Source organism: Trachurus japonicus, chromosome 15 (genome assembly GCF_045865225.1).
Source record: "Trachurus japonicus isolate A0001 chromosome 15, Traja_1.0".
Taxonomy (NCBI): domain Eukaryota; kingdom Metazoa; phylum Chordata; class Actinopteri; order Carangiformes; family Carangidae; genus Trachurus; species Trachurus japonicus.
In genome coordinates, this window is record NC_140921.1 from 25558739 (window position 1) to 25585850 (window position 27112).

Here is a 27112-nt window from a genome sequence, read left to right on the forward strand (position 1 = left end):
AATGACATTTGTGTCATCACATCATGATAACTAAGTATTAGCCTTTTTAAAGTGTATTGAAAATGGCTGGAAAATGTTCACAGATCGGTTTTCTATATGACTCTGTGGTTCTTTATGTGTGCGTATGCAGACAGGAGATAAGTTGACTCTGCTTGACATTGAAAGAACAAGGTATTTTAAGTATGGGCTTGTGGAATTTACTTCAACAAAGAAAAGTCACAGATCACCTTTTCTGCTGTATTTGATTTATTTTACAATGGTGTGGAGCCTTGGCCAACTCTGTTTGTTTGGATACAGACAGAATGTCAATGCTCTACACTGGCACTGGTTTCATTTGGCATCCTGGACTGGCTGATATCTGTCAAAGACCATACGATGTCTTTCTGATCTGTAGAATAAAAGAACTTGCCCAAGCCTTCTGCAGAATGTGGAAGTGCTGTAACAGAAACTAGACAGAGAGATTGACAGAGGAAGAGGGAGCCAGAGAGAAGAGTCTACATGACTAGGATACTAAGATTTTCTATTTGGCTTTGTTTCAGCACAAGTTGTCAGTTAAATCGGAGAAATGTTTCTTTTTGTCGTTTCATCACGTCAACGCATGGCTTAGAAATGTAATCATCATCATCACTGGTATCTGTATATGTGTGGGCACACTGTTTGTTTCAGTGGAGGCATGAATTTGTGATTCATCCTGTTTCACAGTGGGCAGTCAGTATGAGAATGGAGCTCCATAAAAGAGTAATGGAAATTCCTGCAGAGCTGCTGTCCTGTGGCCTTCCAGCACCCATAGTGCTATGCACTATCTTGGTGCATTATCACTTTTCACACAATCTGTTTGTCAGCGAGCCCATGGCTTCAAAGGAGACTTAAAGCTTTTTTCTTTTTTTTTCATTTTCTGTGGGGGTTGAGAGGTTGAGAGAGTGAGTCTACATTTTATGAACAAAGCCTGCCCCAGACATCTAGCGAAATGAAATGTTACCGTCCCGAATGCAGCGCCTAACATTTACTCCAAAGCATGGTTCATAAACTATTAATAGATATATGTCTGTATGAGCAACAGAAGGGCGCCTCTTTGAGTCGGATCCTTGTGTTGGGCAGGGTCAGTAATGGGGCTAAAGCTGGTGAGCTCCCTTTATTCCCCCATAACATCACTATCTTGGATGGAGTAGGATGGTGGGCAGATAGCTACCATTACGGCAGTTGTGTAAAATTGCCATTATTCAGTCAAGCGATTATCTGCTGCCGTGGTGTGTAATGCATCTTTGTGACTGTGACTGATGTCTGCACATCGAAGTCTCCACTGGAGAAGAGTGAAAGTGGAAGAGGTGACCTCCTTCTCTGCACTCTTTCAACAGCTCAGTCTGCAACTCTTTTCAGACCTATTATTATAGTATAGAAAGTGTAGTCCTACTGTATATACTGTAGTGCAGAATGAAATACAATATGAAGAGATTAAGAAGAAACAATGTGCCCTATTTGCCTGGTCATTCCATGGTGTTTGTTTTAAGTTGCATGATTATTCATTATTTACACATTAAGTCTATACTGTATCTAAATGACTTAAAGCACTAGAGGCTATGATGTTGTCCTGGTTGATCTTTCTCTTTTTCATTAGAGTAAATGCCTTAGTTTAGTATGCAAGACATGTATTTTACCTGAGGGTGAAAAACACAGTGGTTGTCAAATATCAACTGCACCAAAGAATAGAAATTAAATAACTGAAATATTCTGGATTTTAATTAATATTTAATAATTTGTCATTACAGTATAAACTCTCTGTGAAGTCTGAGAGTGAGAAAGTTCAATGTTTACCGTTTAATGGTTTGTTAAACTGAACGACCCTCTTCACTCTGTGGCCGACAGACTCTTAGTTCAATTTATCCAGTTTACTGTACAGTGAGTTACTTTAACGCTGACCCTTACTCTCAACAGTAAGGAGAACCCTGTGTTGCAGCTGCCTCTCACTGTTATCAACATATAATGTGTATGTTGTGTAGTAAGATGTCACCGGCATCGGTGAATGTATAGAGATGTAGTCTCTAGAGGACAGACAGGAAGACAATAATTGCCCATATTCCTTTATTCTGTCCATTTTGAGAAAATATTTCTAATTTATAATATTTCTTACAGCTGTCAGGCTCCAAAAGCATAAAGACCTATTGATTCAATCACTGTTATTGTTTGTTATATCACTGAAACAGAAAATAAGTCAATTTCTTGTTCTGTATTGAACGTTTTCATTTGCTTAAATTGTCTACATGATAGTTGTTTGGGGTTTCAGTATCAAATCAACTAAACATCTTTGTTGTTTTTCATTCAACATCTAATTCTGGCTTCATTATCCTTAGTGGTAGAGTAAAATCATTACTTTGCTATTTTCTTTATTTGTAATTTTCAATTTGAATGAAAGAATTTTCCATTGCTCATCGTTAACGTCGCAATTTCATGTCCTTGTACTTTGTGTGATAGTAGGCGTATTGCTCTGCTCTAACCAATGCAGCCATCCAATAATGTTTCTGATGTAATGTGCTGTAATATTCTCTAAAAGCTGTCTCACAGGGTATCATTTGGGTGGTCTTGACTGGGAGGGTAACAAATTAGATTTTTAGATTTCTGAGTAGCTGTGTCCCGCTGATGCAGATTGCTACTGTCACATCAAAACATGTCCACTAAGTTTTCCTGTCGTGTAGTTCACCACAGAGACCTTTTTGCGATGAGCTTGTACAATAATTGCTTTTCCATCTTTTTCTCTTTCTTTTTTAACTGTGCAGATTACACGGGTCATTTTCTGTGTCTTCCTCGAGACTGACTTTACCATCTACAAGAAGAAGATGTCTGTCATTTTTCAAGGTACGTGTGTGTTTACTTCCTACTGACTCTGCTGTATCATTATAACTCCTCTGCTGTTTTGAGTTGAACCAGCTAATGGATTGAAGAATAATTAACATGCTGCATTATCTGATGCCTCCCTCCAAATAATAATAATACATTTATTTATAGAGCACTTTCTGTCAAAGTGCTTAACTTAGCTTAAAAACAGCAAAACAAGCAATCACGAAAAAATATAAAAACAATTTCAATAAAAAATAAAATACAATAAAAATAAAAACAATGTAGACAAACAATTTTAAGAATTACAGATAGTAGAGAAAAGATATGATTTCAGCTTAGATTTAAAGATGTCAACTGAGCATGCCAATCTAATGTCCTGTGGAAGACTGTTCCACAACATTGGTGCACGGAAAGAGAAAGTCCGCTCACCAAAGCTTTTCTTTTTTACCTTCGGGACACTAAGCAGCCCAGTCCCCTGGGAACGTAAGGAGCATGCAGGCTCATAAAGATCAACCAGATTGGTCAAATAAGCTGGTGCGAGACCATTAACTATTTTGAGTAACAACACCTTGAAATCAGCTCTGACCTGCACTGGAAGCCAGTGAAGGGAGGCCAGCACAAGAGTTATATGGTCATATTTAGATGAGCCGGTCAAAATACGTGCTGCTGTGTTCTGCACCATCTGCAGGCTTCGAAGACATTTATTTGGCAACCCTGACAAAAGAACATTACAGTAGTCCAACCTGGATGTTACAAAGGCGTGTATGAGGACCTCAGGTTCTTTAAATGACAGGATAGAGCGAATCTTTGCAATCCTTCTCAGATGGTAAAATACAAGACGTGCCACTTCCTTAACATGAAGATCAAATGAGAGAGAATGATCAAAAAGAACACCAAGGTGTTTTACTCTGTCCTTACCGTGAATGACATAATCATCGAGAGACAGAGAGAGCTGATCAAGCTTGTTTCAGTTTTTGCTGAATTTAGCAATAGGAAGTTAGATGACAACCAATCCCTCACGGCAGCCAAGCATGTGTTTAGCCTGTTTAAATCAGCTCAATTTCCAGTTGTCACAGGCGGGAATATTTGTAAATAATCGGCATAAAAATGAAATGATAATACAAAAGAACGTAAGATCCTGTGTCTTATGTGATGTCACCACCTACTTAATTGACCATCTGTATAGAGCGAGGTGGCTTTGATTCCTTGTGTATCCCAGGGAACATCTGCAGCCAGAGATATCTTGTTCCTGGAAGCAGTAGTATAAGGACCTGTCAGACCGGGGTGACACCTTCTAATGTAAACAAAATCAATGCACCTGCAGCGCGATTTGGAAGATTACCAGTGAGAATTGATGCTGACAGTTGGTATAACAAGTGTCAAGTTCTCTACGGATTTTGCCGTAATAGGACTGGAATAGTTCGACTTTTTGTCAGTGAACCAGCGAGCTGATATTTTTGCATAATTTTTGATATTCTGATGAGACTTAAATGTCAGTTTTGATTGACTGTAATAATGCTCCACAGCAGTAAATGTCTTCTGCAAGAACTAAAGAAAATTCACGGATGCATAGCAACCACTGATCATCCTTGGTTACTGCTCCTCAATTCTGTATGCAACATAAACAAACATCCATTATCTTCAACTCCCACTCTCCTTTCTGTCTCTCTCGCTCTATCTTTCTCTCTCTCCATTCCCTCCCCCTTCCCCCCTTTCATGTCATCATCTTTTTTTCGGGGGCCAAGAGCAGTCACCGGCTCTGATGGGGGCTCCACCGAGGATTGAGTTGAATAGCCTGGGAGCTGAGAGAGGCTCGCTGGCTGCACAATCCTAGCATTACCTCCCATTTACCTCACTTTTCCCTCCCCACGCCCCAATGGAATACCAGCTCTCAGGCCTTCATCTCGCTGCTCCCAGATGGAGAATGTTTTGTTCCCCCTGCGCTCCCGTCATCTGTCCCCGCTGCCCGCCCAGGCTCTTCCCTGAAAGATTACATTCTGGGGGAGAGACCTTAATTATATTGCCTGCCCCCATGCACCCAGCACCCGTCTCATCATATTAGTACGCTGAGATGAGAATCTGGAGCTGTTGTTCTCCAGTTATCACTCTCGCCATTTACAAGTGCTGTCAGTGGATAAACGCCCTACATCTCTCCATGGCTGGCGATGGGGAAGAAAGAAAACAACATGGCTCTGCGTGTGTAGCAAAGGGAAAGAAGAAAACTTTTGAGTTACATTATTAAAAGATAACACCTTAAAAGCTTTTGTTTACCAACGTGCAATGAGTCGCTAATGAGGATGCCAGAGGTCAGTCTTTGATTTAATGTGGGGTCGTTCCAGAAGGCGACCACAGTGCACACAGAGATGCCAGCCCTAGTGTTTTTCCTCATCACAGTGTCTCGCCTGTCACATGCCCTCTGACCTCTGGAGTCACAGCCACCTTTATCACTGCTCTGTATGTATGAGTGGGCTGGAGCCGATATTAATCCCATTATAGACCAAGTGGCTAAATAAGTGTGATATTACCACTTAGAGTCGTTGTTTGGAGTACAGCAGGCTCGTGTTTTTACACAACAGCCACGTACTGCAGCTCCAGCCTTTTCTTCATGTTCAAAGCTTTTACCACACCATACACTTTTCTCTTTTTTTTTCACTTTTACCAGTAAGTACAACATAATTGCTGGTGCTGTGATTGTAGACTACATTCTCAGGCAAGAGAATGAATATGTTTTATCGAGCCTGGCTAGATGAGTTTGCCAGCGGTTGATACATGTGCTTTAAAGAAAGAAATGTTGATTTGTGTGATTGCACAATGCATAACCCCATGGTGCGAAAAGACTTGCATTTAGCCTGCACAGAATGGTAGGAGCGAATCAGAAGCTGTGAATTAGCTCTGCAGGTGTGCTTGAGCGTGCTCAGAACATCTCATCATCCTCACTGCTAGAGACAGACAGTCAGGTATATCTTTTGGCAACGCTGAAAGCACCACACGGAGGCCTCAGCCCATTCAGCCTCCTGTAACATCCTCTCGCTTTCAATACCCCTCTGTCACGTCCCTGCCTATTCTCCCCCCTCCTCCTCTCACTTATTCTCACTTGTTCCCATGCCACCCATTACCTCATCCCTCCACTTTCCATCATTCTTCATCATTATATCAAGGAGGAGCTTCTTCACCACCTCCTCTATCAGTAAGCTGCTGCAGAGCTGTTGTAAATTGTGACCCTGTGTGTGTGTGTTGGGTCGTGTTAACCTCGGGATCTTCCCTGTGACATTAGTTTCAAACAAATCTCGAGCTGAGAATGAGCACAATGGCTTCTTTATTGAGGTCTTACTTTTCTCATTTTTCATCGTATAGCTGCTTTCTTCATATTCAGGCAATCTGTCAAGTGACAAAGACTGGAGCAGGAACATGTAAACAGGTCATTTGCATACAGGAAATTGCTCCATCACCGTGTGCATTCCCACAAGCTGACGCTATGAGAGAACCAAAGCAGGGTAATGTCTCTATAGACGGTGCGAACTGAAAAATAGCCTGTGTTGTAACAAGAATACTCACGCACACCTGCACACAGGCACATCAAGAAGAACTCCCAAACACATACATGTAAAACAGGAAGCTGCACCTGGTGGAGTATTTCATATTAGAACATTAGCGCTATGAAACAGTAGAAGAAACGTGCAGCACGTGTTCAAATTTTCCACCGACGTCCACAGGGGCCTCGTGTACGAACATTGCATACACCATCTTTCACACTCACTGTCAGATGTATGAAGAGTGAAGTGGATGTGAGAATCTGCATTCCTTTGTGCCAACAACATGTCTTGTATGTTTGGAATGCTTGCAGTCAATCCGAGACACTTACTCTACAGGTCAGTGTTATGAGTTATCATTATGAGGATTAGGTTATGACAATAACCTTCCATAATTATACTGTGACTCTTGTTATGTTAGTAAGCGCAAAAGCAAGCAATACACAACAATGACAGCCTCAAGCAAATTGGAGGACACAGCAAATGGATGGGATAGAAGGGGATGAGTGTTTGGATGTTAAGTACCTTGTTTTTGGAACATGCTGATGACAGGCTTTTCAACCATTTAAGATTTTGAACTTAGTTGGGACTGGCTTTGGAGAAGAATGTGTGGAAGAGTTGTTTATCACCTGTTCCCTCACAAGCTCTTGGGTGGGTTTCTGGGCAACAAGGGGGAATCCATGCTACCAGCTGTGTGCAGTGGGATCCTCTATATGTCAGCCGGGTACATAAAGTTCACATACAATGAGTTTGGCCAGGCCAGGGCAGGCCAGACACAACCATCAAGGATGCATATTCCCACGTTAATAGAAGCATTTTTATTCTATCAATGTGCAAATAATATGTGATGTGACTGTCTGACATTGTAGCAGGTGGTCTGACCAAGCACAATTAAATTATCCTAACCAACAACAGGTAGGAACAGGCTGCACGTGAGAAGAGTGTGCAATGGGTGCAGTTCATCTAATAGGTAAATCAATTCAAAATCTACTCCTCAGAGGCCTATGGGAGGATGTATGCCCCCAAATATCAGGCTGTCTGTAGACTACCATCACGCCTCAGTGGTTTCAGTCAGAGACATGTTGAGTGATTGCTGTTAAATTACACAATCATTCCCCAACAAGCCCCAGTTTATCGATGTGAGCCATTTACTTCCATCAATAAACTAATGCAATTCAGAAAGGATGTGGATAGTCGATTGATTCCATCTAATTATAGATTATAATAGATACTATGCAAAATAACCCCAATACAACGGATAACCATTTTAGTCATTTTAGTCAAGAGAAAGTGTGTAAAGTTCAAGGAAACCCCGTTCTGGACCCCATCCCATTAACAGCCTCTGCCACACTTTCCCACTCCATTTGTCTTCTTCTATTATTAATACCAGACAACAGAGTGCTAAATAATATAGTTTTTTCTTTGAAAGCAGCACCTCCACCTCACACCCTCTAAACCTCTAAACCTCTGTTTGGCTGACTGGCTGCCTGTGCTAGTTTTTTTTATTCTTAAGAGATGGGTGGCTCAGACATATTAGCATATGAAATTTCGGCTACATAGAGGAGTGTGGTGATGCATATGCACTCAGTTTCACATGAATTGGTGTACAAAGAAGAATAAGCTGTGAAAATCTGGAATTTCTGCAGCAAATGCTGCTTTCCAACATTTGTGCACACGCAGTGTTTCAGTATGAGTTCTATGCAAAGCTTTGTACATGAGGCTCTAGAGGAGCAGTTGCCTAATGAGTTGTGATGAAGTTTTCACAAAGGTATTTTTTATGTAGTGCCGGCTCAAGGAGCACTTCAGAGTCATATAATTTGTAATGGAGGCCACTCAAACACACGTGCGAACAGACAAACAAGCTAAAACACAGAGCAACTATACATTAAGAGTTTTGCCTCTGTAGTGCCATTCACCATCCATAACCCACCTCGTCAACTGAGCTCATAACCTGTGATATAATGACCTATTCATTACTTTGCAAAGCCATAATCTGTGCGTATCTCTAAGGTGCTATGACAGTATCGCTATCTGGTTAAGAAGACCATCGGTGTTTGAATGATTTGAGGATGTACGACGTACACACCCCCAGAAACACAAACCAGAAAAAATCAGTAATTCAAGTTGCCATGGTTACATTTTTAGAAATATAAAGAAAGTGATACCATTAATTGATTAACATATAGCTCTCAATCAATCCAATTAATCATATGACTTGATTCCATGACGCATTCAGATTGGTTCATAGATCATGATTGACCACATGCTTGCCTTGGAACATATTACTGTATATTCAAGCAGGGAGCAGTCAGGCAGCTGTGGTTGTAGAGAGTGAAAGCATGTTGAAATTGATTCTGGGTACACTCCTCCACTAATATGATCCGGGTGGCTGCCCACAAGCTGGGCTCCATCTCTTCTTCTCCTCAATCAGCCACAGTGCTGACGATATTAACACAGCCCACAGATCTACAGGGGCCGCTGCATTCTCTCCAACTGTTTCACTGACTTTCCAATTGACATTTATTTACATGGCTGTTAATACACTCCATACCCCCAACCCCGCAGCCCACATACTACCTACAACCAAATGCCCATAATAGAAGCATCCCCTCGACCCCCCACTGCTTCAGAAGACGTGAAGCTGTGGTATGCACAGGCCTCCATCACACACATGTAATTTGTTGACAGAGGATATGAATGGCTACAGGAACCCTGCAAGGGGTGAAAATGAAGTCTGTGTTGGTTATCCCTCGGGGCAGGGAAATGAGGAGACCATGGTGTGTTAGTGTTGTGACTGCCAGGAAGCAAGCAGGCTCAGAGTGACTCAGCTTGAGCAGACATGAGGATCAGCTTTAGCTGGTCACATGTAAAGATGTTTACATGTTTGTGCATAAATCACAGATGAGTAGAAAATGTGCGAATGCATATCCTGACTACCTGCTTATCAACACGTACAGGCCTGGCTGCACATGGTTCTGACATGTTTTATAAGTTAGAGGTGTAGGACTTTCTTGGCTTTAGTCCAGTTCAGTTCAAACATCAATTCCAACAATGTCCTCAGCACCTTGCACATAATACAAAGGTATTCTCTTTCACCTCCGGGTGAACAAACATCAGGACTTATAATAGTTGGATCACAGCTTGTTTTAGTTTAGAAAGTAAAAAAAAAAAATCTGCCTTTTAACATTTAAGTGAACTGATAAACACATTAGCCTATATCTCTTGTCTTTATTTCATCCAAGTATTAAACTGATCTATGAAGACTCTGGGTCATGTAACATCTAAATTAATGGTGTTGAAATGAGCGCTCGTAGTGTGTTTTTTTCCCATCGGACATTTTTACCACACTTTGTGCTAAGCTACTACACTAATCATCTCCTCACTCTAATTTTATATTTAGTGCACATGCAGATATGAGAGCAGTATCAATCCTTTCATCAAACACTCAGAAAGACATCAAATGAGCAGTTTTCCCAAAATGTCAAATGATCACAGAGCTGATATTTTCTCCTCTGTTAAGTTGTGAGAGAATATTTTGTGTGAATTTATCCCTGGTGTTTTCTTTACCCCGAGGAGGAAGGAAGGAAGGAAGGAAGTTAGAGAGGTGTCATATATTGTTAGTCTTGACCACATCACATAAATTCCCCACGCCGAAAGCAGTCTTGAATGCCACTAATAATGTTATAGGACATGGCACTGGCTGAGGCACCCCATGTTTCCATTCCTGTGCCATTGTTATACAGTATCAGTGGGCCTTTCCTTTGTTTCCCCAAGCAGGGTTAGATTAATGCACTGTACCCTTTTATTCAGTGTTATACAAAAGAAAAGCCTGTCGCTGGATCCACAGGGAGCTCTGATGGTTACAATTCTACAGAACAGATGACAACAGCCTTTCATCAAGCTAACACTTGCTTTTCCTTGTTAACCACAGTGCAATCATGGCTCAGAGTCATGCACAGCCATGCACACAATTATATCACCCACACACATACTGTACAGAGCACCCCAGTCGTACCGTATGAACTACCGTATGCAATAGTCTATAGTAGCATGACTCTAAGCATTTTGAGGCATGCTGAGCTGTGCGGGGTTCTGAGTTAGTATCAGTGTATTTGTTGTGTGACGGAAGCCAGGAGCCATGAACAGGCATCCACACTTTCTCCCACCCCATCTCTCACTCTGCGGTTCCTTCTGAAGCAGCATCCTAAGCGTCCTTCTCATGTCACACTGTGCATCTCAACTCATCCTCCAACACCTCTGGTTCATGCAGACTCTCTCTCTCTCTCTCTCACAACAGACCTGTGGAAAATTACTTTTATAGGTGAGGTTTAAAGATAAGCCCAGAGTGGGTTATACCTCACCTGTACATGTTTTATTTATTTAATTTATTTAGTTGATTCTACAGTTGTGCAAATAAAACTTAAAGTTACACTTAAAAAAAAAAGAAAAGAAAAGAAGAAAAAACTTTTTCTTTTTCCAAGGTGGAGTTATCCACCCCAGACTTTAGTCCTTGTAATTTGAGGAAATGGGAGGCTTTATGTCATTTATGCTGAGCATACCAGTATAGGTTTAATTGAAACAGAATGTCTCATGAAACACACACTCCCACATACACAGTCATTTGGCATAATAACTCTCTGGATCCAAGGCCGTCTGCTGGGGGAATTGAGGGAATTGAGGGAGGCTGTGAGGGTTGTTGGTATGATTTTGGAGCATGGCAGCTGGTGTGATGAGGAGGGAGGAGGTGAAGGAGCTTCAACAGCCAGCTTTTGGGCATGTGAACCAGACTGTTTTTTGTCCTAAAATAAAACCAAATCAGATTTCAATCAGATTTTCTTTTCTTTTTTTTTGAAACACTGCAGATTCCGCTTTCATTGTTCTCTGGTGTCAGTAGACAGAGTACACAGCAGCACCGAATACTGTGCTGATGAACATTATAATCAAGGAGATGAGTTGTGATGACTCATTGTATCATACATTATAGAATAGCATGGTTTGACATGCTGTCTTCCCCCCTCTCTGCCAGACAATGACACGGAGGTTACCGAGGAGCAGCAGAAGGGAGGTGAGTGACAGAATATTTCATGGTTGCCTTTTCACCTTAACACCTCCATTAAAGCACACAGAGGCTGAATGAGTGGCGTAGCTTCAGCTGGTGACAGTGATTTGCCAGGTTTTATGCAGCCGATGAAATTGAATGTTTAGTCATTTGGTGACAAGTTGAATCCAGGGCCTGACACCTCGCAGTTAAAAATACTTCATGTGAGGCACATTACTGAACAACAGCTTACATCCACAGCTAATTCCCAACACTATTCTCTTCATCTGGCTCGCGGGCACAATGCCTCCAGACCACCGAAAGTGAGTGACAAAGAAACAGCAGAGCTGCGTCCCTGCGCCGCGTGTGCGCCATGGCGATGGCACAAACACAACTGTCAGCGTATAATGCTTTTATCACCACACCATCTTGGCACACGGCCTGAAACTCCCAGATACTGCTTATCGGATAAACTATTGACATTTGTCTGTGCACTGTTGTCCTGAATAAGCAATAACAGAAAACCTCATGGAAGTGTGTGTATTATTTGAGTAGCAGGAACAATAAGATCCAATAGAGTAGCGGCAATTCTCCTCGGCAGACAAAAAAAATGTCATTTTATGAATTGTTTGATAAAATGTACTGCCTCTAGCAGTTTTCTCCAAGGTACAGTAGGTCTTGGAAAGCACTTGATGGTGAGTTTTCTTTCCAAGTGCGTAGGAGTTTGGACCAGGGGCTTTCCAGGGTCTAACTGCATCGTCCCTCAAAGACGTCAAAGTACACGTGCAGTCAACTAAGCAGAGAACAATGTTAGTTTTACTGTCTGTCAAAGGAAGTCTTCAGATTACCACAGATGTAGAACCCAGGGTGCTATCAAAATGTTTTTCATCCCAAAGTCACCCCCATGATTTGCCAATTACACGCATCTGTGTTTTCAATGAGATTCTATTTTAGGTGAACATAAAAGGGCTGTTTTATAAGTGCACTGTAAAATGTGATATTCCAGAGTGAAACAATGTGCGCGTAATGGCTAAAGACTTGACTTAGAGGAAGGGCATTTGTGTGTTTGCCCCATTGTTAGCGCCTGAGCGACTTTGTTGTTTCCTGTCACGTTCCTCACCAGCTATTTTATGCTGCATACAGTATAATAACATAGCATCAGACCATATCAAGCCAACTGAAATAACCCTGATAATCCCTAGCTCTGTTATATCATCGTGCCAGCCCTGCCCCGGTCCAGTTTGGCCTTGTTTGATGGGCCTCTGCGCCAGAGCCAAGATCTGGCCTTTTATTCTGCTCCATCAGCCAGAGTTTGAATCAGTGCAGCCTGGAGCTGATTCAAAGGTTCAAACGACTGCCATTCTCACATGGAATAGCGCTTTTGTCCCAGACTGAGCTCTGGACTCGGTCTCATAGCCTCGCATTCTTCCCTTTCCTCTCACAGGTGTTATTTCTTTTCTCAGGCAGGTATAAAACCAAACAACGCAAAAGCCAGGGAGTTCTCCCACAGACTCTTATAGTGTGGTCAGTCGAGACTCAACGGCCAAGTTAGAACAGGAGCTGCAATGATGCCATAAGCTTTCTTTTCCTCACACCATCAACAGTTCAGACTGACAACACTGCATCCTAAATTGGGTAAATAAAAATGTATATTCTGATATTCTATATAACTCTTATTATGTATTTTTTCTTGATTCATAGATAATACATCACCATCCAAGAAATCCACCCCCAAGGAAGAAAGTGAGGATAACAACAGAGGTATGTCTGTGTGTGTGCATGTGTGTGTATGTGAGCGTATATGTGTGTTGTCATCAATGAGGATTGCATTTTTCAAACATTTCAAATACAGTGGAAACATTGTTTATTGAAATGTGTGTACAGAAATATTTGTTTTGTGTGCATGAAGTAATGGAGTGTGTTCTTGGTCAGTAATCTCTTGCTCTCTGGTACCAAGTTGCTCTTTGGGGAAATGAATACAAGATGAAGCTTGGTCTTTTTTAAAAGAATGTTTTCTTAGAGGCAAACTTGTTTAAGAAGCCATTATCTGGCTATTCTGCAGTTTCAGCCCCTTTGGATGTGTAATATTGAAACAATTATAGGCTTCTCCGATACGATGGACCAAAGATAATTAGATTCTTACACTGGAGGGTGTTAGTAGGCAATTAAAATCGTACACCATCCATTTGTCTTCAAGCCTTAAGGTTGCAGGGAATTTTTGAAGATAGCAGTCACGGTTGTTTTCTTTAGGGAAGCGGCTCCTCTCGCTGATTGAGAGAGGCTGGACTAGATAGCACAGTCACTTCAAGGGCGTCAATACACACTGTGTTGTTAAACAAAGCGCAATAAGTCATTTCCCACTGCCTATTCAACATACCTTTCCGTAATCCACAGCAGTAATTCAATATGATTCACAAATTCAATCACCAGCATTAGGAGGGCATAAGTATTTTGTAATAATCTTTATAAATCCTAATTTATCAGGCCCGGCAGCTTAATAGTAACTAATCCATTCACAAAAGGCCTTGGCACAGCTTTCTAGCATGGGAACACTCAGTCCTTGAGACAACCTCTCTCACAGGAGGAGAATGGAATGATTTTGTACTGCCTCCACTGTAAAGGTTAGGACTGGTTCGATATAGCACATAGGACGGATTAATCATAGACAACACTCAGATGTCAGGATAGCACAGACTAGAGGAAACACGAGCTGCAAAAGCACGCTGTCAGCTAACTGTACGTGAGACGGACACAATGAGACGCTTGAGGGTCTCATCCCACATCTGTACAGCTGTGTAAGATCTCGTTTGAACAAAAAACACACCATTTTTCACCATGGTTGTCTGTAGAGCCAGCAAAGCAGGTCATCTATTTGTGATAGTCAATATGTGGAGCACTTTTTAGAATAAATTACACTGCAGCAGAGTTGGTGGAGTGTGTCTGTCAATGTGCCTCAGAGTGATCCATCACATCCATCACACTCCTCGGGGGGATTGTCTCTCCTCAGTCCACAGGTCAGGCATGAGGGGCTTTTAGCCACAGCACTGATGAAGAGAGAACATTAAGCTTAAGCCCTGCTCCACTGTTGTTCCACGATAAATACGCTGGTTACAGTGAAGTGAAGATAATTATAGGGCTGCTCTGTCCTACACACAACAACTGCTAGTAAAAAGTACAAAATGAACGCAAACAGCCAACTGGACAAAGGAGCAGGTCACCTGTGGTATAACTAACCATTCAAACAACACAGTAGCCTCTGTCTTCTTTTGAGTGTCAGACAACAACAAAACACATCTCCCATCATACCTTGTCTGACTGTGTTAGATTTACTTCATCTTATTCAATTTTTTAGTGGTATTTCAAAATATATTTTTTTATTTTACTGTTATTTTCTTTTCTATGCACTTAAAGGGACATTGTGTAACTTCTCCTGTTATCTATTCACAAAAATCGATTATTTCGTTCAAAAGTCTGTTTTTCATTAATCAGTAATCCCCCCCATCAACAAACTGAAGTGTTCCTTTCAGCTCTGAATCAGCCGTTCATATCATTCATATCTACATGGAGCGGGTAAGCTCGGTGCTGGCTGCCATGTCGTGTCGCCATGTTTTTACGTTCAGTGGCAGCGTGACGGTAGGAAACCACGGAAACTCAGCGGAGACACCGGAGCTGTCGGCTCAGGTCGAGGTGGCGTCTGTGAAAAGTCACCGTGGTAACGCAGTGAGGAGGAATGGAGCGTTACACTGATGCTGCATTCACCTGCAGTCGGGCAGACAGCCGTCGGTAACAAACCAGATGTCATTTTAGTCACAGAAGTCGAGAGAAAGCCGGTAAAACATGGGAGAAAAAAAAATAGAATGTGGGTACAGTAAATAGAAAAATGTTATGGAAATAATAAATGACAGTGGGCACATTTTCTGAGCAGCCCCCTCCCTATCAATCTACAAAACGTTCATGTTGATGTTAAAATGCTGTGTAAAGTTAAAACTATATTGACTTGAAAACAAATGTGGGGATGATTTCAGATGTGAAAGAAAACAGCACATCAACTCGTCTTTAAAAAAGAAGAAGATATACTGTACAATCCTTCATCAACTACAAATAACCCTGTAGTGTGTTTGCACAAAAAGCGGTCACTGATGAAGTTTGTGTGTGTGTGTCTGTGTGTGTGGGTGATTGCATGCGTGTGATGAGCTATGCTGTGATGTAATCCACATGAAACAGAAGCACAGCATGCAGATGCTGCGAGCCGTAGAAGGAAAAAGAGACAGGCATGGGGCGAGATGCAGAGGTCCAGGTCGGAGCGTGGCCTCTCTAGGGCGCACCTGAGCTGGCAAACAGCCCCACAGTGTCTATTATTTGATATCAGATTGGTATTAGGAAGATTAGTGGATGTCACAGGGCACAGTAAAATGTGAACATTGAGCCAGAAATCAATGCCTGGCTGGCTGGGTCTGTTTGCCTGGCATGCTTGAGCTTTTTTCTGGGAAAGACCTGAGGACGAGAGAGGGGGAGACGGTGAGAGACGGACGGCACAGAGCGTGGATGGACTTCCAGATTAATAACCATATGTGTGGACAGACAGTGAGCTTCTCCATGGGATGCCATCTCTTACACCTTGGCACCCTGTCAAGCATCGCTAACAAACACGCTTGCACCATGCTTGCCAACACACATTTCACATGCAAAAGGTCTTTGAATGATAGCTGTTGGTCATCTCAGAGCCTTTTTTTCCTTACACATGTCTCATGAATTTTTCAAGTTCCCCCTTTTTTTTCTCTTTTTCTTTTTTGTGCTTTGCTCCAGTTGGCTTTAATGGAAGGAATAAGAGAGACAGGGCTGGGGGAAGAGATAGCGTAACTAGACTGAGTGTGTGCATGTGCGTGTGCCTGTGTATGTGTGTGTGTCCGTGTGTGTGAGTGTGTTTCCGCATTTCTATTCACTACTGAATATGAAATACTGCTTTTACTTCCTACTAAACAGAAATACAAAACATTATCTGTAGCTGGTGTTTACTCAAGAATCCTGCAAGTAGGACACACGGGAAGGTTGAATATCAGCATCTAAATTCTTAATGACTTTGTGATACTGTACCTCTGAATCTGATGTTGACATAAATCATTTATGTGTGTGAGACTGAGATTTTTTTCAACAAAACACTCCAGAGCTGTCACTCCTCCACTTCAAGTGCAGCTAATACCTCCACTGTCCTGCTTTTTCACCCCATGCCTTCACCATATTTCTGAAAGTGGAATTCATGGGAGATTTGACACTAGCAGTGCTGAGGTGTGGACTTTGGCTGGAGCTCCTCTGTGTGAAGTATGTCAAACCCTGATTCATGGTGAAGACAGTTTAGTACAGTGAGTATGAGGGAGAGTAAAGTTGTGACAATGCTGCCACCTGCTGTTTGCAGCACATGAGTGAGCAGTCGGTTGGAGACGCTGGCTGGTTTTACTTAGGGGAGACTAGACAATGTTCTAATTGAACTTCACTTGAAGCCATTATAAATTACATCTGCCCAACACAGAACCTTTTGTTATCCGCTCTGTGCACGTATCTGTGTGTTTACCCACAATCTGGCCCGTATAGCATCCTTTATCACAAATTGAATACTGCTCCATTCAATAAGCCAAACACGAATGATCAAATAACAAGGAGGAAATTACATTCAGCCTTTTGTCGTATCTGATATATTGTTGTTTGGGATCACTTTAGACAGATTCAACAGCCACGGATAATTTTTAAACGCAGAAGAAAGGTTTAGAGTGACCTCATAGCGAGCGAAGCATTCATCTTAAGTTGTTTTTCCCAATGAAGTATTCTTTTCAGCCCCCTGTCTGTGGCTCCATCTCAAAATGCCAGTCATGATTAATAGAAAGGATTGCCATCTACTGTGTGTCACCAGCATTCTCTGTGACGGACAGAGGCACTTGAGACAAACATGCAGCCCTGCTAGAACTGGCCTTTTTCCCATTTAATAGAGGCTGGCATTTTTATTGTTCTGAGTGCAGGGTAAAATTGCATAGATATGAAAAAATGGTTTCTCTCTGCAGCTTGTTAAAAAAGCAATTATGGAAGCTGCACACAATAGCCATTGTAGAGCATGTTCTCTTATTGGTGTCATGGCTTTCATTTACTCAATTTGTCCCAAATGTCATTTGTGTGTGTGTGTGTGTGTGTGTGTGTGTGTGTGTGTGTGTGTGTGTGTGTGTGTGTGTGTGTGTGTGTGTGTGTGTGTGTGTGTGTGTGTGTGTGTGTGTGTGTGTGTGTGTGTGTGTGTGTGTGTGTGTGTGTGTCTGCATAAGAATTACTGAGAGTGACAATAACGTTAAAGAAGCTGGGGGTAACAGATGTGATCCATGGATTAAAGTTGTTTTATGTCACAATTAAAATCTGTCTTTTGCACATACTGTACAGTATTATTGACAAATTTTGCAATATTGTTGTATTACAGTAGACATTTATTGTTGTATTACAGTAGACATTTTGATAGTTGGGTAGTTTCATTATATACTCTCCAATGTACAATACTATAGAATAACATTATATCATTCTGATTAAATTCTATCGACATTTTGGTTCATTACCAAATAACCAAACACAAATGCCATTCCTATCCCAGCTAAACTTTGTAATTACTACAAGTAACACTGTGCACTACAATGGTAAATGTCAGTACTTTTATGTTTAACACCATAGTAATACTACCTTTTCACATAATTCCACCTTTTAACTGTATTCATGTTAGGATGCTAATGTTAGCGTTTAACTCAAAAGCACCGCTGTGCCTAATTACAGCCTGACAAAACTGCTAGCATGACTATAGGCCCACAGCCACACATCTGTTCATTGTAACTAAGATATACTTTGACAATTATCTGTTTTTAAGCCTTAAAAACTGAAGCTTAAAACTAATTAACGCTAACAAAGCAAACAAACTAGCTTCACTTTTTATAATAATAAATTAATAATTTGCCCAAATGTTATTAGCACATGGACAAGAAAAACATTCTCATGTATGAGCTTCTTTTTTTTATTGACATATGAAAGAAACCCCCTCCATGTGAAATGACATATTGGAGGTGAGGCTGGTGAAAGAGGAGCTAGACAAGACGCTGCTGTTTTAAAATGTGATGCCAGCTCCCACAAGACGAATCTTTTTCCACGAGTTGAACAGTTTGTGATCATTAGAATGACTGGTAGCTTTGTTCTTCAGAATTAATGGCTGGCGTTATCCCCATGCATGCTTGTGTTTGGTTGATGATTCCTTTCCCTCCCTTTTCAGGTACAGAGGAAACAGGTGATGAAGAAGAGGGTGACAATGGTAATGTAGCTCTACGGACCATTAACACATGTTCTGAGCCTCTCGGCGCTACCAGCGCTTCTTGATGTCATTTGTCATCAAAAATTGAATTTCCTATTCGCTCCAGTTCAGTCTTTCCATCCTGTGTGCCACTACTCCAACTAAAAAACGTACTCTTATCACACAGGCTTGGAACAAAGAAATCCCTCAATTATGTATGGCTTTAGAAGTGACATTCTTTTCCCCTTCTTTTCTGTCACTTAATTTATGCATGTCTTTGTGGTTCCATTGCTCTCATACTGCAGTACAAAGACAATGCTACACAAAGAGATAGAATGAAAAGGCTGTTTGAGGTGATATCAAAAGCCAAGTCAATTCAACTCCAGGCTCTGGCAATGAACTCAAATGTTTTCCACTCTTTTGAATCCTTTCTCTGTTTTCCTAGATGCTTGTGGTGGAAAAAAAGATGTGGAGATGCCAAGTCAACCAGGTACAGTAACAAGTCAAGCAACATCATTCACTGCTCAGACAGGAGGCGTGCAGACTGATGGTACTGTTACTGTATCTCTACATGAGATGGGAATAGTAGTAGCTGAGCGACATGCAGCTCATTGCTCTGGTTTTCACTTGAGCTCAGAGTTTGATTAAAGATCTACTCCCCATCAGTGTTGTTAGCAGTAACTAGGAGAAAAAAAACTCTAAATGCATCAGTATAACAAGTCCCGAGACTCTGATGTGTTTTATTGTACTGACAGAGAGAGCCTAAAGTGAACTGTGTGTGTATGTGTGTGTTACAAAGGGGCAACCATTAACTTGGAGCTAGGACCATTTTTCTTTCTCCGAATATCCTCTATGCTGCTGGTATATAATTAAGATTCTGAATTTGCATACTGGCAGTGAGCAGCGCCTCGCTTCTCCTCTGTTTTTGTTTTATTCAAATCCCATCCCATTGACAAAGATTTCACAGATAAAGCCTCTCTGAACATGAATTTTGTAGATATTCTGTGAGAGTTATAGCAAATGCAGCCCTGGGATGCTATCCAAGACCTGAGATATGTAATTTCTTTCTCATGAGACACAAACAGAGAGGTAGCACCGAGGAGGAGCAAAGATATACAGTTTAAAAACAACACCTGCAGGCTAATTCAGCCAAAAATGCAACAGTTGCATCATTCTTGTCTTGTCTTTTTGTGTGTGTGTGTGTGTGTGTGTGTGTGTGTGTGTGTGTGTGTGTGTGTGTGTGTGTGTGTGTGTGTGTGTGTGTGTGTGTGTTGTGTGTGTGTGTGTGTGTGTGTGTGTGTGTGTGTGTGTGTGCGTGTGTGTGTGCGTATTGCAGGTGAAAACAGATCAATATGTTGTTCAATTATGTGGTCTTGGTTACTTTGTAAAATATAACCTTATAACCCAACCTGCACAGAACCTTTATTAGCATTTTTATTTACCAAAGACTCCTTCTTCTCATTCTGCTTTGTGCTGCTCCTTTTATGGTCAGATTTGTTATTTTAACTACTAATACCTAGGATATATACCCATTGTAGCAAAAGCACAATAATTTCCCTTTAGACTTTAGAAACCACACCTCAGCAAATACAAGTTATTTACTGATAAAATAAAATGGTTCCTTTACAATACCAGCCATTACAGGCAAGTTTTACATCCCAAACTCTTTCAGACAGAAGTAATCTCCAATTGAATTTGCATATAATAAAGTCTAAATAAAGTGCTACGATTAAACGAAGGTGGATGGTGGTGTCTGGGAGTTCTTTCTTCTTTCCTGATGATGCCCATGTCTTAGTAGGAACGAAGCACCTGTTGGTGTGAAAATGTTTCTGAGGGATTTCTGTCTACAGTAATAAAGTAGGGGCTTGTTTTTCTGCCATGTTACAGGATTTAACGTGAAGGTTTTAACTCCCTGTGTCAGGATTAATGCTTCAGAATGTACCTCTTTTTGATATTTTAATGTTTGTGTGTCTATAGAGGAGAATTTAGGAGAGGAGGAGCCAAATGAAGAGAAGCCTACGGAGCAAAAGGAAAACCAAGAGAAACCAGATGACATGGATGTTAGCGACAACATAGCTGAAGATAAGGGCATTAACGATGATAAAAACAACGAAGAAAAAGAAAAAGAAAAAGAAGGTATTTGCATTGCAAGGCTACATGAACTTCCTGTTACTGTTTTACATCCAAAAGCCTTAGGCACACAAGTTGTCAGTCACAGATATTAATGCTAAGGACTCAGGTGATTGTCTGATGTTTTGTCATTTTATTGTTCAAATGATTCACTGAGCAGAGGCAGACAAACAGGAGCGAGGCAGCTTCATTGGTGAAACCCTTGATGTAATGTCAGCATAACACAATTAATACATAGATGTATGCACTTTTCTTTTGGTTTACCAGCAGTCTTAAATTACATGGTTGGGAGATGGAACACTATAAATGCACAATAAGGGTTTTCAATGCTAGAGTGTTTTTTTATTTCTTCCTGTCAGTGTTTTGAATTTATGCAAATTCATCTCTCTGCACAGAATAAGCAGAACCAAGTGAGGGGGAATTGGAGCTGAGATTGCGTGCAGTATTACAGATTGGACATACAATATTATCACTGGAGCCTCACAGTCCACACAGCACATACACACACCGAGACAGCCAGACTCACACATAAACACATTAACGACGCTGATCTAACTGAAGACAGTAGGTCAGGCTGCTTTTCTTGCAGACGTGTGGGTGCGATCACCTGTCTGCAAAAGCACTAATGTCATGTCAATTTGGAGTGTAACAAGCATCACAGCTTTGCTTTCCTTTCTCCAGCAGAGGAAGAGAAGCCTGTTGCAAAGAAAGAGGAGGACGACACCGCCAAGTCTACTGTGGAGATGGAAGGCAAGATCTGATTTGCTTGGTTTTGATTTGATTTGATATGATTTGATTTGACCAGATTGAGAGTCTGACTGACTGGTTTTCAATCAATGCAATGTTTGCGTGCAGTTTAGTGTATTTGTATACTTGTGTATTAAATTAGTGTGGTCAGCGTTGTTTTTGTTGTCTGCTGTCTGTCAAACTAGATTTCCTCTGGAATCAGTTTCAGCCTCGGTTCATAGGATCTATTTTATCACCCATGCATCACTTTGAACAGGCAGTCCTCAGGCATGGCAGGGAGACTCCAGTGGCATCACACATGGACACAGCAAAGCAACATCACAGCTGATTCTTAAATTAACTTTTTTGTCAGATGTGCCCAGTGAGAAACTTTCATAGGAAGGAATGTGACACCTTCCATGAAGAAGGAATTCAGTTCTCCTTAATACATCCATCCCAGTACCTTACAGGCCTGTGCAGCTATTTTTTTTCATGATATGAAATGTTTTAGTTGACTATTTAAAGGGACTATGAGGAGTTTTGGAAAGCGAAGTGTTTTCACACTACATTTCCCATGAGCCTCCGTGCGCACGGTTACATTTTTGGACCGGCGCAAGACGGATGAAAGCAAAAACATTTGCAAAGAATGTTTTCATTAATCAAGAATGAAAGTCGGAGGTTCGAAGATGATCAGATACCGTCGTAGTTCCGTCCATAAACGATGTCAACTAACGATCCAAAACTAGGAAATGCTGGGCGAGCCAACCAATAACAAAATAACTACAGCAAAGACAAAACGGGGCTGTGGTTAGCTCAGTTGGTAGAGCACCTGGCCCATGTGTTGAGGCTATAGTCCTCACTGCAGACGGCCCCGGTTCGAATCCTGCATCGAGTGGCCCTATCCTGCATGTCATCCCCCCCCTCTCTGCCTCCCATTTCCTGTCTCTCTCTGAACTATCCTGTCAATTAAAAAAAGCCCAAAAAAATGAATATATAATATATTTATCGAAAATGGACCCATTAACAAGTGTGGGTAATGTAGATTCATCCACATTAATATGACACTGTCTTATAACCAAAAGCAAACTCCTCGGGGGCTCTTTAATGAATATGATTTGCAGAAGAATTAAATTAAACTATCAAGCTATCTTTGTTACAGCCAAACAAATATAATAATAATAATAAATTATTATGTTACATATTGCAACTAATGTGTGGTAATCCATGAATGTGTGCTGAAACCAGTCACATACTCTTTCTTCTGCGAGTAACGTTTGAAGAAAACTAAGTGCACAGGTGTTTAAGGAAATACCATTGCCTTCTTTTGTTGTCTGTTTAGCCTGTATATTTTTTTGACCTGTCTTTGTAATGTAATGTACGTTTCAAGCAGGAACAACAAACTGGCCAGACAGTCTGCATGTCTGTTTGACCAGAGTTTAAATGTTCTTTCACATTGATGGTCTTGTTAAGAAAAATACTGAATCATTTGGACAAAAGAAAATACAATATTTAGAGTGATAAACACCCTAAAACAGACAACTTAGATATATTTAGTACAGTTTGTTTTATTTCCCTCTTTTAACTGGGCTGTCTCAACTCTATTCTCTCTCTCCTTTTGGAGAGAAGCCAGCTATTTTTAATATTACCTAACCTCTACTCTTGGGTGTGTAGCCCTCATTTATGTTTTTTCCCTTGACCGCATGGAATAATCTGTCTTTATTATCCCCATTTTTGCTGGCTCACACAGTCACTGATTAAGGTTGTTCTCTGGAGAAGTTGAGGGCTTGATTTGTGAGCCCCTGCCTCTCTAACCCCACTACTTCACTAACACAAAGGTTTCAGTCACTCTCTCACCTCTATTTCACTTTCTCTTTGACTGACATTCAATTAATTTAGGGTGAGAGTGAGCGTTCCAGATAGATCTATCTCAGATAGCCTCCTCCATCCTCTCGTGAAAAGCCACTGGAATACGTCCTACAATCACTACAGGCTTTCCATCACTGGAAAGCTTCACTCCAGCCTGTTGATTGTGTCTTGCCTGTGCCCGCCAGTGCCTGTCACTGTCTAGGGTTACCATGGGCCATGTGCTGTGCGGTGGCACTGTCAAGCGGTAAACAGCAGTGTCATTCCTGATTGCAGGCAGATTGCATTTTGTATAGAGGAGCAGGGCCTTGGACAGAGTGCAGACCCAAACCGTCTCGGATATTGAATCTCATGCAGGCCAACACTGCCCGGCTCAGCCATGCGTAACCAGTTATTCAGAGGACAAGACCAAATGATTCCGGAGCCAATACCCATTATTAAAAATAATAACTGTAATCAGGCTGCCTGCTCGTGGCCATAGAGGTTAAATCTGCTTCATTGAAAGGAGTAATAAAATGGCTCATAATAATGGGAGGAATAAGTAATGAATCAAACAATCTGAGGACAGCTGAATATTAGGTTTCTGCACACATACATACGTACATGTATACACCTACTCATGAGTGTGTGTTCCCTCTGCACTAAGTCTTATACAATACCTTATTTTACAATGTCACAAGTTGTAATCTGCAAGCCCAAATAACAGAGATGGTGATATATGTTTTGGATTCATTCTTAAATTCTGTTTTCCTTTCTTCACACCCTCTTGGCAGCCTGATGTTGTCTCTGCACAAACAACATCAACAGGAGATGGGCTTTGTCTCTTTGTAGGATAAAATCATATATTTAATTAAAAAGTAGCCAGTCATTCAATTTAATAATGAATCTTTGATTTACTGAATTATTTTCCATTCTTTGTCAAGGGCAGACTGACTCCTCAGCTCAGACATCACCTTTTTTTTTTTAGAAATGAGCTAACGTCGCCAGCATGCTAACAGTGGCCAAGAAGTGTGATAAATCTGATGCTATGACAAAAGTGTTGTCTCTTTGAGTCTTCTCTTTATAATCTGGCAGTAAATGGTGTTAGGTTGGTACTTTCTAATTTAGTATTTGGTTAATTATTCAGTCATGTTACAGCTACACTACTTGTGGCTGTGGATGCATGTGATTTCAGAATTACCAGCTCGGAGCCTTCCTGTCTCGTGAACATTGTCATAGCAGCAGGCTTCGCTGATTAACCTCATAATGAGCAGGCCACACTGTACATATTAGCGATCCCACGTTGCAGGATGTGATACTGACGGATACGTCTCCACAGTCTTCTCTGATATCATCCTTTGCATTTACGCATTTATATCCACGTGCTCCCAGTTGTCTGCGATGTCGGTTGACACCCCGCTGTTCTCACATAGCTCAGTATTGCACATATGGAAGTGTGTTTCACAGCTAAGCATCTCGGTCCCAGCTCAGTCACACAAAATAACATAACACGTAGCTAAGGAAAACAGCTTTATGTTTTATTCATTTTCACTCTCATCATTATAACTTGTTAATGTAATAATTTATTCAGTCTACACACATCCTTATAATAGATAAAGTTCCTAATACCAAACTACGCCATCTGTTGTTGACATTGCAGCTCTGTTCATGTAAATATGCTTATTTTAAAATATTTAGTAATTAATTCAATTATAAGCAACCAAGACCCATAAGACCCAAACAATATATCACAGACATTATTTTCTAGGGATTTTTTTTAGCTCCTCAGTATGTCTTTGTAGAGCAGAGATATGTGAGGAGGTAGACAGAGGAGTGTTTTTGTATTTTAAATCAGGCTGCGCCTCCACTAAATGAATCATATGTATTAGATATCTCCTTGCACGGGAAATGAGATTCTCTGATATTTGGGATGTTATGAAGGCTCCCCAAATTGAAATAGGAATCCAAGCAGCCTTTATTTATGAATATTCATAACCTACTTGGAAATGGAAATAGAGGCAACAATATGTTGTTATTGTATTTGAAATATCTGTCCGGCAAGCCTGATTCTGGTGACTTGAGAGAATGGGCACCCGCTTCAGTAAGCTCACGGAGCATCCATAAATTAAAATAAGACTGTCTTTGCCTAAAGCTACGAATAAATAAATCTGAGTTGTGAACAGAAATTGTTTTTCCTTCATGCAGTGTGATTCAGGAGTCGATAGCTATTGTCTTAGCTCCAAAGGTGAGATTTAATGGCTGCAGAGCTTCAATGCCACTGAGTAAACAGCAGCTCTTCCTTTCCTCCAATCAAACTTGGAGGAAGGTTAAACTATTAAGTATTTGCAATGCCGTACAATACACAAACACATGATCTGTTCTATGATGGGATTTCCTGTGTCTATTATCAACATGGCCTTCATTCAAGCTATAGTGCGTAACTTCTCTCGATTTCTGTGTTATTACAACGATACGGCCGGCAACTCAATATGGCGTATGGCCCGGTGTAACCCGCCCTTCCCCTCCCCACCGCTACCGTTTGTTTGGGAATGTCGCCCAAGACACCAAATACAAAAAGAACAAATACTGAAAAATACCGCGAGGTGTTAGAGGAGCCGAACGGCTTAATCAGCGTTGTATCATCTCCTCTTGTAGTGGCTTGGGTGAAACGGATATTTACAGTACAGACACGTAGAAGTTACGCACTGTAGCTTTAAATATGGCAGTCCTGTTCTTCTGATTCTACTCTTGGACATAAAGCACACCTGTATACACAGCACAAACAACTTTGCAGGAAGCCTGAATCTTCAATACATCGCTGTTGCTTTTATTTTCCTGCCTTTGATTAAACCGACCTCCGCTGGAGGCTGGCTGTAGGATGAAAGCAGCGCCTTTACTGTGGAAAGATGCTACAGAGAATACTTTATAGGGGTGGTCTCCACCTGAACGTCTGTGGGTGCAGACCTGAGGACCAGACAGAGGAGTAGGGGGCAGACTGTAATAGCACACTAAAGTCAGGCATGAGGAACCCTGCAGGGTAGATGGAGAGAAAGAGGATGGAGAGACAGACAGACTCAGCAGGCCATCACAACAATCTCAGTCTCAACACAGCAGAGAGACAAGCCACCATTACATCAGCCCAGAGGCTGCTGGAGCTGACACTCCCACTGCTCATCTCTCCCTTGATTTTTCTTTGTTTCCTTTCTGCTCCTTAGACATGTGGTGAAAAAAACATCACAGCATTTCAAGTAAACTGAGGTTCATCCTCATTATCCACCAGTTTCCACTGCTTTATGGTGATATGATTGTCTTACATTTCATGGCCTTCTACGTATCTCCAAATGTTTTCTTTTTACCCTGGTGGCCATGATATGTTAAGTATTGATGGCTGCAACTGCTTTATTTAGCACTGTGACTGGCAGCTCGTGGTATGTGAGGCTGTATGTGAGGCTGTGAGCAGAAAGCCCAGATGCAACAACCACAAGTGGTGTATGGTGCCCACTGCCCAGAAACCACGCTGCATGCCGTGTACCTCTCTTTCTTTTAGGATCTACAAACAATCATAAAAATATATGGAAGTGAAGGTGCAACAATTTCCCTTCATACAACTGTCGAGAGAATTGGTTTTATTCTCATATTTGCAGGTGTTTTCAGAGGATGTGATTGATTTCTATGTATTTTACTCCCTGTGGTATACTGTACAGCTTGTGC

General features: G+C 41.3%; 1 protein-coding gene across 3 annotated transcripts in view; it reads left to right on the forward strand.

Moving 5' to 3' along the window:
* The window catches only part of macrod2 (mono-ADP ribosylhydrolase 2), a 394808-nt gene that overhangs the window by 353725 nt on the left and 13971 nt on the right, over window positions 1-27112 (forward strand). For 2 of the 3 annotated variants that reach the window (XM_085800747.1, XM_085800748.1), the window contains exons 9-15: window positions 2772-2850; window positions 11389-11427; window positions 13102-13161; window positions 18686-18724; window positions 19149-19193; window positions 20681-20839; window positions 21518-21583. In XM_085800747.1, the coding sequence (XP_085656873.1) occupies window positions 2772-2850; window positions 11389-11427; window positions 13102-13161; window positions 18686-18724; window positions 19149-19193; window positions 20681-20839; window positions 21518-21583 (487 nt within the window). Of the gene's footprint in view, window positions 1-2771; window positions 2851-11388; window positions 11428-13101; window positions 13162-18685; window positions 18725-19148; window positions 19194-20680; window positions 20840-21514; window positions 21584-27112 lie in introns of all 3 variants that reach the window. The other variant, XM_085800746.1, reaches the window with a different exon arrangement.